Source organism: Mastigoproctus giganteus, chromosome 11 (assembly GCF_048544385.1).
Source record: "Mastigoproctus giganteus isolate SK-2022 chromosome 11, ASM4854438v1, whole genome shotgun sequence".
NCBI lineage: Eukaryota > Metazoa > Arthropoda > Arachnida > Uropygi > Thelyphonidae > Mastigoproctus > Mastigoproctus giganteus.
In genome coordinates, this window is record NC_143585.1 from 64,322,069 (window position 1) to 64,335,958 (window position 13,890).

A 13,890-nucleotide genomic window follows, 5' to 3' on the forward strand; every position below is an offset into this window, starting at 1 on the left:
TGAAAAATTAATTTAAAAATGTCATTAATAAAATAAGCTAAATGTTCCATTTATAAAGTATTATTGGAATGAAATTGACTTCAAGAAATAAATTGCATTAAGGGTAAATTACTGCTGTGGATAAAGGAATGTTTAGTGGGAGAAGACAGAGAACAGTTATTAATGGACACTGCTCTTCATGGACTAATGTTATTGGTGGAGTTCCCCCAGAGTTCAGTTTTGGGCCCATTCTTGTTTTCTATATTTATTAACAATATTGCTTAATGCTTAAGTTTTCAGATGATACAAAGGTTGACAGCAGTAATCATGGTGAGCTACTGCAACAAGGTCTATAAAAATTAGGCATATGAGCTGAGAAATGGCAGTTGAAGTTTAACATTGACTGATCCAAGGTACTTCATATGGGTAGCACTAATCCCAGATTAAAGTACTGATTTTGTGCTACTACACTCAGGGTAGTGGAGAATGAAAAACACTGGAGCTAACTGTACAGTCAGATATGAAGTTCTCTGAGCATTGCAGACAGTCTGCTAAGACAGCTGATTGGGTTTTGTTAATGATATAAAGGAATTTTGCTAGCAGGGATAAGGAGGTGATTATCCCATTGTACAAGGCAATGGTTAGATTGCATCTTGAGGTACTACATACAGGTCTGGAGGCATCATTTTAGGAAAGACATAGATATACTGGAATGGGTGCAGAGAAGGGCAATGAGATTGGTGAGGGGGGAAACAAAAAGGTAGTCTTACTAGGAAAGGTTTCAGTTCTGAAAATTGCAGCATTTGGAGACTAGGCACCAGTGAGGTGATGATTGAGGTGTTTAAGGCTATGAATGGATTGAACAACAAGCTCGGTGTTGATGGCATTCTTCCTCCCTCTTAGACTAAGCACAGGAGGGGCATAAATTCAAATTAAGAAAAAATGTTTGCATGGATAGATGTGTGGAAGTTTTCCTTCGGCCAGTGGGTGGTTGATGTTGGAACAAACTTCTGTCTGTTGTGAAAGTGGGCAGTTTGAATAAATTCAGGGAAGAACCAGACAAACTGTCGGGGGTGAATTGACAGGTAATATGGGAAGTTTTTTTTTTTTTTTTTTGGCTGATGCTTTATAATCTTACTTTCTTGCATCATTTGCCACTGCAAATAATAAATTATACAAATTATTTTTCTTAGTTAAAACACTTTTTATCACATCAATATTAAGTTAAAATCTGTCCAGGGCATTGTTGAGCTCTAATAACATGATCAGCATTTAAATTAAGTGTATTTAACTACTTAAAAAGAAAACTTACAGCACTTTGAATGGATCATTAATACATAAAAGGCTTTCAAGCTTTTAATAGTAAGAATAGTTAATAGTTGGAATTATGTCAGATTGGCCTTCCAGTTTCTCCTCTAGTTTTCCTTGCTTATAGTTCTTTGATTTCAGAAAATTCTTCAAGAAATGTTTCTCCTGTTAACAAGCAATTAAAACTACGCATGATTTAAAATTATTTGAATACTTCTCACCTTTGTACCTTTTGTGGATGACGGGATGCAAAAAATAATTTTGATATCATATACAGGAACTCCCCGACTTACGTAAGGGTTGCATTCCGAGGAACTCTAGGTAAGTCGGAATTTCCCCACATGCTTGTGCAGCACTCGCTGAATTGATTGAATCAAAAAAGAAATGTTCGATGAACATGTAAATAGAATTATTTATTGTATTTATTCAATTTATTTCGTGCAGGAAATATTACAAAAGCGTACAATTTAAAAAAATTATAAAATTACAAAAAAAGAGAGGAGACAGGCATAACGTCAGTAAGTTTTACCTCTTGAGCATCATTGCCAGAATTGGTGTCTTCAGCTGATAAGTATGCTGCTGCGGAGGTTGAGGTCTCTGGAGATTTAGAAGGGGTCGGCCGCTCAACCTTACGAAAGAACATATTAATGGATGACTGGACGGTGGCTTTTTTCTTTTCATCATAGATTTATTTGTAGCAAGCAAGCAAGCATATCATTAACCCCTCTGCTAACTTTTAAGAATCATTCGCTGTCAGGATCCATCTTCTCAAACATTGCCATCTCTCTCTCTCTCTCTCTCTCTCTCTCTCTCTCTGGTGATGAAGCATATTTGCTCCTCATTTGGTTCATATTGAGCTTCGTCAGCATTTTCTTCTTTCACTATTTCTGCCTGCAAGTCAATAAGTTTTTCGTTAGATAATTTCTTCTCTTCTTCCTCTATTAACTCCACATCTTTGGCAACAAACTCCAACTGAAGTAGCTCTGCAACCTTTACAATCTTATCTGTAACCTCTTCATACGATGTCTTTTTGAAACCCTTCGAAGCCTTTTACGTGTCGTGGGCATATTTTCTTCCATTTGCCATTTAAACAATTTTTAGTAATTTCCGCCCAGGCCTTATTAATGTTTGAGATGGTGGGGTAAATATTGTAAGATTTCCAAAAGTCTCTTAACGTAAAATTTTTCTCACTGTCTACTGCAGACAATGCCCGAGCAAATGTTGTGCGTAAATAGTATGCTTTTAAATTCAAAATCAACACCCTGATCCATAGGTTGGATGAGTGAAGTCATGTTTGGCGGTAGAAATATGACTCTCACGTTCAAATTTAAAAGCATTATCTAATAGAAGCAAAATCTTGAAAGGAATGTCATTGTCTTTACAACATTTTTCATCTTTACAACATATTTCAATCGAAAATGCATGGGTAGGGTGGCTTTATTGATTCCCTTAAATGCATGAGGATTTCCAGAAGCCGACCGGGCTAGCTGGGTGGGTCAAGTGCCTGCCTGGGCAACCCAAAGGTCGTGGGTTCGATTCCCGCCTCGGGCTTGGATAAAAGTACTGCAAAAAAAAACCTTGGGAGGTGCATTATGGCCACAGAAGCCTATGCGCCAACAACTACCAAAAAAAAAAAAAAAGATTTCCAGAATGGTGCACAAGCAGTGGTTTTAGTTTGTAATCTCCTGCTGCATTAGCCCCAAGCAAGAGTGTGGCCCTATCTTTTGACGCCTTAAAACCTGGCATTGTATTTTCCTCTTTGGAAATGTATGTTCGATATTTTTTCCCAATACAGAGCAGTCTCGTCGACATTAAAAATTTGCTGCGTTGAATAGCTGCCTTCATCAATAATTTTTTCCAACACATCACAAAATTTCTCTGCAACTGCAGAATCTGCACTGGCGGCTTCACAGCATACTTTAATGTTTTGGAAACCAGCGCGATGCTTGGACCTATTAAACCACCCATTGCTTGCCACGAACTGGGCTTGGGGTTCGCTGTAAATAAATACTTTCTTTTTCTTGAATGGCCATTGGACTGAGGCACTCGTTTCTGAATCTGATTTTCCATCCATCTTCAATAATAGCACCCGAACACTGTTGATCTTAAGTGCGTTGATCCTTTGACATGTTATGCAAATTGTTCTTTTATATGCACACTGTCCTATAAAATAGTATTCACTGTTGCAGCAGTGAGACCTAATTCCCTTGCAATAGATGGCAAACTTTATCCTGCTTCGTACTTCCTTCTTAATCATTTTCATATCTAAATCAGTTTTGTTTACTGGCACTGCCAGCACTTGCACTTTCTGTTGGTCTCTTTCCCTTCATCATTGTAATACGTAAATAGGAATGAAGAGAAATTTCTGAAAATTTGTTATGATTGACAATTTCGGTGAAGGGGTACACATTTTACCATAACAGCTTAAAAATCCACACAATTGCAGTTATCGGTATTATTGCAAATATAATAAGATAGTTTACTACCTGTTTATAATTAGATGCACTAACAGAAAAGCCCAATAAACCGGAAAGTGCAAATTGTTTTTATTGTTTTTTGGTAGTGACCTCTAGAAACGTGCTTTGGAAAAATAACACAAAGGCATTCAAAATTGATTCTTATAATGGGAACATATGATAACGATGAAAGTGTAGTGCAATTTCCATTATAAATATGACCTTTTAGAGAGATAAATAGCTTAGTAATATAGCAAAATTTTCAATTTCTAAGGACTTGGAATGAAATACAAAAAAAAAAAATGTGTTATTGGGTTCACATTACGATATTTTCACGATACCTCCATTTATTCCTATTGGATGCAAAATATGTTTCCATATTTTTTTTAGTTTGTGCCAGCCGGTAAAAACTTACGTAAGGTCGAATTTGCATAAGTAGGGGAGTTCCTGTACACCTTTACTCTTCTTTCACAAATTATCATATAAAACTTGCGTAAAGTTGCATAAGTCGAGTATTATGTAAGTTGGGGAGTTCCTGTACTTGGATGTTAGGAAATCTTTAGATACTGCTGGCCCTGGAACACTACTGTGCAAATTGGAGCAGTATGACATTAAGGGCAAGTTGTTGCTATGAGTTGAGCAATAAAGAGATGGTTGAGTGGGAGAAGATAGAGAGTGGTAGTCAGTGTACACTGCTCTTATGGATTAATGTTATTTGTGGAGTCCCCCAGGGTTCAGCATTGGGCCCATTGTTGTTTTCTGTATCAATGCACCGGCCAGTAAAAACTTATGTAAAGTCGAATTTGCATAAGTAGGGGAGTTCCTGTACACTTTTACTCTTCTTTCAGAAATTATCATATAAAAACTTGCATAAAGTCAAATTTGCGTAAGTTGAGTATTATGTAAGTCAGGGAGTTCCTGTACTTGGATGTTAGGAAATCTTTTGATACTGCTAGCCATGGAAGACTACTGCACAAATTGGAGCAGTATGACATTAAGGGCAAGTTGTTACTATGGATAAAGAGATGGTTGAGTAGGAGAAGATAGAGAGTGGTAGTCAATGTGTACTGCTCTTTATGGATTAATGTTATTTGTGGGGTCAGTGTTGGGCCCATTGTTTTCTGTATCAATGATATTGATACAGAAAACAACAATGGGCTTAATGTCCTAGTTTTCAGATGATACAAAGGTTGGAAGGGTTGTTAACGACAATATACTACTGCAACAGGATCTAGAAAAGTTGAACAGATGGGCTGAGAGGTAGTATATGGGTAGCATTAACCCCAGAGTAACATACCAACTGTGTGGTACTACACTTGGGACAGTGGAGAATGAAAAATATCTGGGGGTAATTGTGCCATCAGATGTGAAGTTTTCTGAGCAGTGCAAATGGGCTGCAAGGGTAGCCCATGGTGTCTTGTCAACGATACACAGGAATTTTGCTAGCAGGGATAAGGAAGTGATTATTGCCTTGTATAAGGCAGTGGTCAGGCCGCACCTTGAGTATTGAATACAGGTCTGGAGGCCTCATTTTAGGAAGGATGCAGAGCTGCTGGAACAAGTACAGAGTAGGGCAACAAGATTGGTGAATGGAACAAAGGGTTGCTGTTACCAAGAAAGGATTAAGTTCTGAAAATTGCAGCTTCTGGAGACCAGGCACTTTCGAGGTGATCTGATTGAGGTATATAAGGCTTTGAATGGTTTGAGCAAACTCAATGCTGATTGGATTCATCCTCTAAGATTACGGATATGCTCATCTGAGGGGACATAAATTCAAATTGAGGAAAGACAGTTGTAAATTAGGTGTGCAGAAATTTGCCAGTGGGTGGTTGATCAAACATTTGGAGTGAATGGATGGGTGAAATAGGTAGTTTTTTTTTTTTTTTTTTTGGCTGATGCTATATAAGCTTGCTTTCTTGCGTCATATGCCTTTGCTAATGTATGTAAAATGTCAAAATTTCATTAAATTTCTTGCAAGAAGAGTAGGCCATTTCACTCATTTTAAATTCCAGAATAACATGCCATTTGGATGGTACCACAATCAAGGTGGTGGAGAACAAAAAAGACCTCTGAATGTGGAAAATAGTTGCTAGGACTGCTCATGGGGTTCTGTTAATAATATATAGGAATATTGCCAGCAAGGACAAGGAGGTGGCCAACCTCGCTAGCCAGGTGGGTAAAAAAAAAAAAAAACCTCTGCAGACCCTTTGGGTAGATATAAATCTCTTCAAAGATTTTAGGGTTCACTTTGTATGAAAAGATGTGGCCTATAATTATGAATTTCTTCATCACAGTGGTTTATGTTATTCTTTAGATCACAAATGTCAAATTCAGAATCTGATGGCATATGTTCAAGGACAACTGGTGGAGGTGGTACTGCTAGTTCAGGTTCATAGGGTACTGACTTTACAGCCTAAGTAATGTTGTTGGGGTTCACAATGCTCTGCTTGTTCTTCTCGTTATAACCTGCTACATTTATGGAAAAAAAGTAGCAGTCGTTAACATGATCTCGATGTTTCCTCCATGACATGTGAATGACAAATGTCATAGTTTCCTTTTTATCCCATTTACACAATCACAAGTCCTCCACTTATATACAGTACACTTTGTGGGGGCAGCCGAAATTTTATCTTGGCCACCTGATTTAATTCAAAAATATGTGGTATATACATTTTTCACAAATGATGTTATATCTGACATTTGTTTTATTACAATATAGTTACTGCAAATTAAACCATGAATTGTCATTGTCATAACTAAGAGTTGCCATTGTCAAAGACACAGAAAATATTTGACAAAATTTTTTTGTGTCTTTGAGAAATTAATATTCTATGAAAATCAAGTTAGTTAGCTTGACTACAATAGAAACAGCTGAATATGAAACAAACACTTGGCAGGTTTATATAGTTACCTGACTTTCAGGTCCAAAAATGTCTAAACACATCTGGCAAAAGAAATAGTATTCATGTCACATATACATGGACTGTGTATCTAAGAAAACAGTTCTTACTTTTTGTAAAAAAAACAAAACAAAGGGATATGTTATAGATAAAAACAACTTGGAATTTTAATGTTAGCACTGAAAACTCCATGAATTTTGGAAACATCGGAATCTATGCAGACCAGTGTAAATAAAGCAGTCTATTAGTGAAAGGTCATATTGGTGTACTCCAGCTAGAATTGAAAAACATCTCTAACTTTTTTTCAGAAATAAACAAGGAAGTTGTGCATCTGTCAGATGTAGCAGGATTACTTTTGTTCCAATAGGAAGTGTGACCACTTTTGAGTTAAAATGGTGTTTATTTTAATGGAATTTTACTTTATCAGTTAAGTTCAGTAATCATTTGGTTGTCATTGATCTTTCTGTTTATCTCAGAAAGAAAAGTTATGTGGATAATTCAAATATCTCTGATCTGTAACTATAATATGATTTCTTTTTCCAATTTTGTTTTCTCTCCCAAAAGTGCAATGAAAGTGAGCCATCTTTATAATCAATAAGCTACATTCTGAACAGAAGAGATCAAAGTAATTAAAGTAGAAATGTGGTGGCCTAATGTTATATTTACCTTCAGATGCAGAATTAATTTGATGTCAAAAAATCATTGATAATTTGACATAACAGTAATTAATCTGAATCAAATCGAAAATGGTTATTAACCCTTAACCAGGTGCAAACGATTTCTAATAACTAGAGGTAACCAGTAAAAGCAAAAGAAGGTTCTTTAAAGTAAAATAACTAAATTTTGCCCTCTGTTTTGAACATTCCTTCTGAATTTTTTTTTTTTTTCCCTACTGACAAAAATCCTTTGGTATCCTTAGATCCTGTACCTGATACAGAATTACTGCCTAACTTTGCTACCAGATGATTAATGAAGACTATCCGGTCTTGCATCAAGTTGCTTGGGGGGGGTCTAAGTTTGGAAGCCTTTCATCTAATGCTTTCATCTTATTCATGAATGTTGATATGCCTCACTTGAACCACAGCTCATTAAATTAAATTCACTAATAGCTAAAACCTTTTTTAGCTCTGCTCAGACAACCATTAACTATCTAAAAAGTATTTTGCACATTAATTTGTTACTGGAGAGAAAGAGTAAATGACGGTAATTATCTGCTAAGCTTTCCATATTTTCTAGTGTGGTCACTCCACTTTAACAGTTCATAAGAAATTAGCAAGGAAGAGCAGCCAAATGCTGCCTTCTAATTTAATTGAGTGGAAATTTTTTCAGAAGTAAAGGAATTTAGGTATTATTTTGTATAATGGGATTTGTGTATTATTTCTTGGGTGTTCATGAGGACCGCAGGTGTGATTGTATGCAAATGCTTTTGATACTGTTGCACATGGAAGACTACTGTACAAATTGGAGCAGTATGGTATTAAGAGCAAGTTGCTACAATGGATAAAAGGGTGGTTGAGTGGGAGAAGACTGAGAGTGGTAATCAATGGATGTTGCTCTTCATGGACTGTTATTAGTGGAGTCCTCCAGGGTTCAGCATTGGGCCCACTGTTGTTTTGTATATTTATCAATGATATTGATGAAGGTATATCAGGCTTAATGTCCAAGTATGCAGATGATACAAAGGTTGGCAGGGTTGTTAATGACAGTAATGGCAGTGTGCTACTGCAACAGGATCTAGATTGGCTGAGAAGTGGGAACTGAAGTTTAACATTGACAAATACAAAGTACTGCATATGGATAGAAGTAACCCCAGAGAAATGTAACAACTGTTGGTACTACACTTATGATGGTAAAAATGAAAAAGACCTGGGAGTAATTGTGCAATCAGGTATGAGGTTTTCTGAGCAGTGCAGACAGACTGCCAGAGCAGGTCATGGGATAATGTCAATGACATACAGGAATTTTGCTAGTAGGGAAAAGGAGGTGATTATACAAAGCAGAGGCCAGGTCATGCCTTGAGTACTGGAGGCCTCATTTTAGGAAGGATGTAGAGTTTCTTGAGCAAGAACAGAGAAGGCAACAAGATTGGTGAGGAGAACGAAGGGCTTAAGTTCTGCAAATTGCAGCGTCTGGAGACTAGGCGCCTGTAATGTTATATTGTTATTTGGTTTTTTTAGGAGCATTAGCAACTGAGGCCATATTGCTCCGTGGGGATATGTGGTGGTCATTCCCTGACCTTTCCACATCCTCCGTATTTGGTGGTCACAGGCTTGAACCCCGGTCTAATCAAGAAGCATGTGCTACGCACTGCTGCTCCTGCCTACCTGGCTACGGAGGCACCACCTATAATGTAAATTGACTGAGGTGTATAAGGCCTTGAATGGCTTGAGCAGGCTCAATGCTGATAGGATTCTTTCTCTTGCTCAGATTACATACCTGAGGGGGATATAAATTTAAATTGAGGAAAGACAGTTGTAGAATAGATGTTTGTAAATTTGTGTTTAGCCAGTGGGTTGATTGATGGAACAAACTTCCATCTGTTGTTGTGTAAGTTGATAGCTTAAATAAATTCAAGGAGAAACTGGACAAATGTTTAGAGGGAATGGATGTGTGAAATGGTGAAATTTTTTTTTTTTTTTTTTTGGTTGATGCTACAAGCTTATGTAGCATCAGCCAAAAAAAAAATTCCCATTTCACACATTCATTCCCTCTAAATGTTTGTCCAGTTTCTCCTTGAATTTATTTAAACTATTTTTTAATTTATTTTTTTGCATCACGTGCCTCTACTAACTACTGCTGACACACACACATTGAGAGAGTAAGCCTGTATGCTACTATAAAAAAAATATACTGCTGCAACTGTATATTTTAACTGTTGCAAATTTAATTTTTTGCAATAAAACAGTTACAACGAAGTTATAAATTCTCTTAGTCATACAGATAAATGAAATTTTATTTACTTTTTTTTTGCCTTTATCTTCACAAAAAATGACTGCATTTTCCTCATTTCAAGCTTTCGAAAGTTTTAATTTTGTCCGCTAAGAAACTATAAATACGAGTAAACTTTATTGTAGCTGAGTTCTTTACATTGGCTTTAGAAGTAATACTATTACTTGAATGTTTAAAATTTCCAGGAGAAATTATAAACATTCAAGTAAATGCTTATGATTTTTTTTATCTTGTTTATGTTATTGATATCTTTAGATTTATAATAAATAAATTATAATTTTGCTACATATGTCAATTGACTGAGAAATAATTTTTACGATTTAAACCTTGAAGTCAGTTTCATATCCACAGTACTTTAGTAGTATATTTACATGATGTTATTTATGACATTTAAATGCATTTTCAAACTGTTTTCAGTAATTTACTTCTTGGTTAATTGCATCTCTTCTTGGTAAACTTGGTCTTGGCGCATTATAGCCTTAGTTGCTAATGCGCCAATAAAATCCAAATCAACCAACCAATCTTGGTAAACTGATATGTGTTCTACCCTGTATTATTTTGTAGGTGGTAGATGACTTTCATTAACCGTTGAAATACCACCACCTTGCTTATTGGAGGCTTGAAGTGGTGAAACCCATGTTTAGTCTCTAGAGCAAAGTTTCCGGCATCCCTCTCCCTCCACACTTCTCCTTCAACCCATGCACGGTACTAAGTGCTATAGGTTTTGATACCTTTCGTGTTTGGGATTTTCATAAAAAAAAAAAAAAATTATGCTACAACTTGTTAAAATCTAAAAAGGTACTTTTTATTTTTTGTGCATTGACTAATTGTATACTAGATTAATAAAATTTATTTTAATGCATTTTTTTTAATATGTACTTCTAAAGAAAAAATAATATTTTAAGAGTGAGTTTGTTGAATGTGTGGGTTGTGGATGAAAATTTCTTCATGAAATTTTTAAAATTATAAAAATAAGGGGGGAGAAGTTAAAATCATAAAAAAACTCATTGTTACTTTATTTTTTGTTGTAATAACATCTGTGCCCATGTGTATGTATTGCTTGATTCAGTTCCATCAACTTCTGGATCTGAATTCTAGATAATTTTGGCTTTGATAAGCCCAATTGAATAACCATGGCAGACATCTTCTCCTCCTGATTTTAAGAGCTGGTCGTGCTGCCACATGTTATAAACTGTGGCTATCATTACTTGAAAACATCAGTAAGAGATGGCAGAAATTATTGCAAATTTTCAGGACAGTTTGTTTGAAACCATATTTAAAATTATCTTTAACAAAATTTATATACTCTTGAGACTCAATACATGAAAAATATGTATACATTACTCTGAGAAGAGTTAAGTCGCTTTCAATTTAGAGATGAAGTTAGATAACCCTATCACCCTCGGTCATATTGAGGCATCATAGCAAGGTGGTGCATCTATTGATTATACTTAAGATGATGTAATTTCTAAAAAAAAAATAATGATTTTAGAATTTAAAAATGAAATTAGTGTATTGCCTTTTTATGAAGGAAGTTCTGATTTTAGAAATGGCGACAAAGGTGGTTTGTTCTGCGTCATTCTGGTCATCTTCCCGGTCAGTTTGTCCTAGAATATTATACTGATTCTTCTTGTAAAAAGCTTAAAGGAAAAATAGATTTGGATCAGTGTGAACAGGTAAGAAACATACTTACTGGTTGATATAAAATGTGCCTCATTAGTTTTTTTATGTCTCTGTTTCTTATAGTTTTATTATAAAATGCAGGTTAATTATGGATGGTATTGTTTCAAAAAGCAAAAATTTAAAAAAAAAAAAAAAAAATCTGTACCAGGTACGTAATGTGTCCTGCCGTTAGCATGTTTAACATGTTTTACATTTGAGGCATCAGTAGGCTTTAAAAATGTTTTTATTTTATTAATAATAATTACATATCGGTTACTGAAAGTATTGGTTTGTGAAGTAGGATAATTTTTACATTGAAGAGATTTTAAGTTCACGACTAAATACACTATCTATAGTTGTTCCATTATGTGTAGTATTTATTGAACGATCTGATGACACGTCCAAGTTGAAGAATGTTTTCATAAATGTGCAGAACTCTTTTCCAGCCTCAGAGGTTAATTGTAAAGAAAAAAATTACATTCAATCTGAAAACACCAGGTGACTTGAAACCAGATATGTTTTCGAATGAATGCATTTCCCAGTTTCCAAAAGTTTTTTTTTTGTATCTTAAAACTTTAATATTTCTGTTTCTAAATTCCTTAGCTTTCCAACGATATGCAATACGTCTACATTATCCCATTTATTACGTGAGAAAATTTCCTTAATCACATGTTCATATTTTCCACTATCCTGGAAAAACTACTTCAATTTTCAGAGGTCTGAAAGTTTTTCTTCTACTATAGAGCTAAAATTTGCAAAATTTCATTAAATTTGTAGAAGATAAATTATTGTTGCCATCATACTTGTATGATGTATGATGGCAACAATACAAGTTACAATAATTCACTTCTGGCAGAAGCTGAAGATGATGTCACTTCCGTAACGCTTTTCGCATGACGGTTTTTCATTACAAAATTTTTGGAATAATGCCAGTAAAAAAGTTTTTAACATCAATATGACATATGGCTATATTAGCAGTAATTCTCTTTCTTTGAGAGAGAGAGAGAGAGAGAGAGAGAGAGAGAGAGAGAGAGAGAGATTGAATGACTGTTGATCTTAACTATAGAAGAATTTATAAACTGTTGATGATTCCACATATATTTAAAATGCTGTGTATTGAAAACTGCTGAGCAGTTTGATTTGTTTTGAATTATTTAACATTTTTAATTTGCTTTACAAATATGTGATTTTTATGAGATGTTTCCATTTCATTTCAGATAATCATACTTAATCTAATGATCTCGAGGAAACTAGTAAAGATAATCTTGCTTCACTAGTTTCCTCGAGTATTCATATCGTCAATTGCCCTTATTACTTATTCTGTGATTCTATTTTAAAGGTATTATTTATGTATATGCCTGCTCAGTCATCTCTAGTAAGAGATTATTTAGTCTATAATTTCCTCTTTTTGATCTCCTTTATCTTAATTAAAATGGCATTTGTCAGATTTACATGTTACTTTAACTGCTCTTTCAACTCTTGTATCAAATTTAAAAAAAAAACAAGAACTTTCTTTCTTGGGTTTCAAATTTCTGTAATCTAACCTTCTTAAAATTAAAGTTATTTTCTTTAGTGAATTTAATGTTCAATTGATATCCACAACTAGTTTTCCATATCCCCAACTAGTTGTCTAGTTTTCCAGCATTTCATTCCTATCATCTAAAGCAGTGATATTGAAACTGGGTTCTTCCGCTCGACATTTTCTGAAGTTTCGCAAAAATTATAATTTTCATATTTTTCATGATTATATTTCCCCTTCTACTTCTTTTCCTCACCATTATAATAATAATTAATGTTTCAGTAAAGTACATACAGTCAGTCCTTGTATAACACGTGTTTACACTACACAAATTCGATCATACATGATTTATAAATAGGGGAACGATATTGTATATAACACGAACCGAATTCGCTTATGCATGATTCGCCTTGGTGTTAACAAGAAATGGCAGTCGAACTGGAATCACCCCAACTGAACGCAACACGATAGGAATGAAGAGAAGATTCTGAAAATGTATTTATGTTTTTTTATATCAGTGAAGGGGAAACACATTTCACCATAATAACGTAAAAACCCACACAATTCCAGCTATCGGTATTATCGCAAATACAATTAGACCGAGTTTACTACCAGTTTATAACAGATTCCACTAGCAGAAACGCAACTGGAAATTGTTTTTGTTTTCTGGTAGTAACCCCCAGAAATGTGCTTTAGTAAAATGTGAGCTAGTGAGGTGTTCATAGTGTGTGTCTGCCTTTACGGTGTTGTTTATTCAGTTGCTACACCCGCGCAGCTTTGTTTATGTGTATCAAGCATGCCTACTCATTTTGTAATTATGCTTTATTCCCTAAAAATGAGTGAAATACTTAAAAGGTGTGAAAAGGAAGCATCCTGGTGAAGACACTACAGATTCAGAGAGAAAAAGAAAAGCAATATCAATAATCGTAATAAAATACTTACGTATTTTATTACGATTATTTATTGTGTTTGATAATGTTTTGGTTACAAATGTGTGTTCACTCTTGGGTGGTCGGCACCTAACCCTATTTTTCCCATAGGGCCTGTTGTTTATATTGCATGATTTTGCATTGCACGAGGGTTTCTAGGAACACAACTATCGACTGACTGTATTATG

General features: G+C 35.0%; 1 protein-coding gene across 2 annotated transcripts in view; it reads left to right on the top strand.

Annotated features, from left to right (window-relative positions):
- dos (daughter of sevenless) overlaps positions 1 to 13,890 on the top strand; it is a 120,823-nt gene that overhangs the window by 4,475 nt on the left and 102,458 nt on the right. The window contains exon 3 of one of the 2 annotated variants that reach the window (XM_090385137.1): positions 11,140 to 11,268. In XM_090385137.1, the coding sequence (XP_090241263.1) occupies positions 11,140 to 11,268 (129 nt within the window). Of the gene's footprint in view, positions 1 to 11,139; positions 11,269 to 13,890 lie in introns of those variants that run through there. The other variant, XM_090385139.1, reaches the window with a different exon arrangement.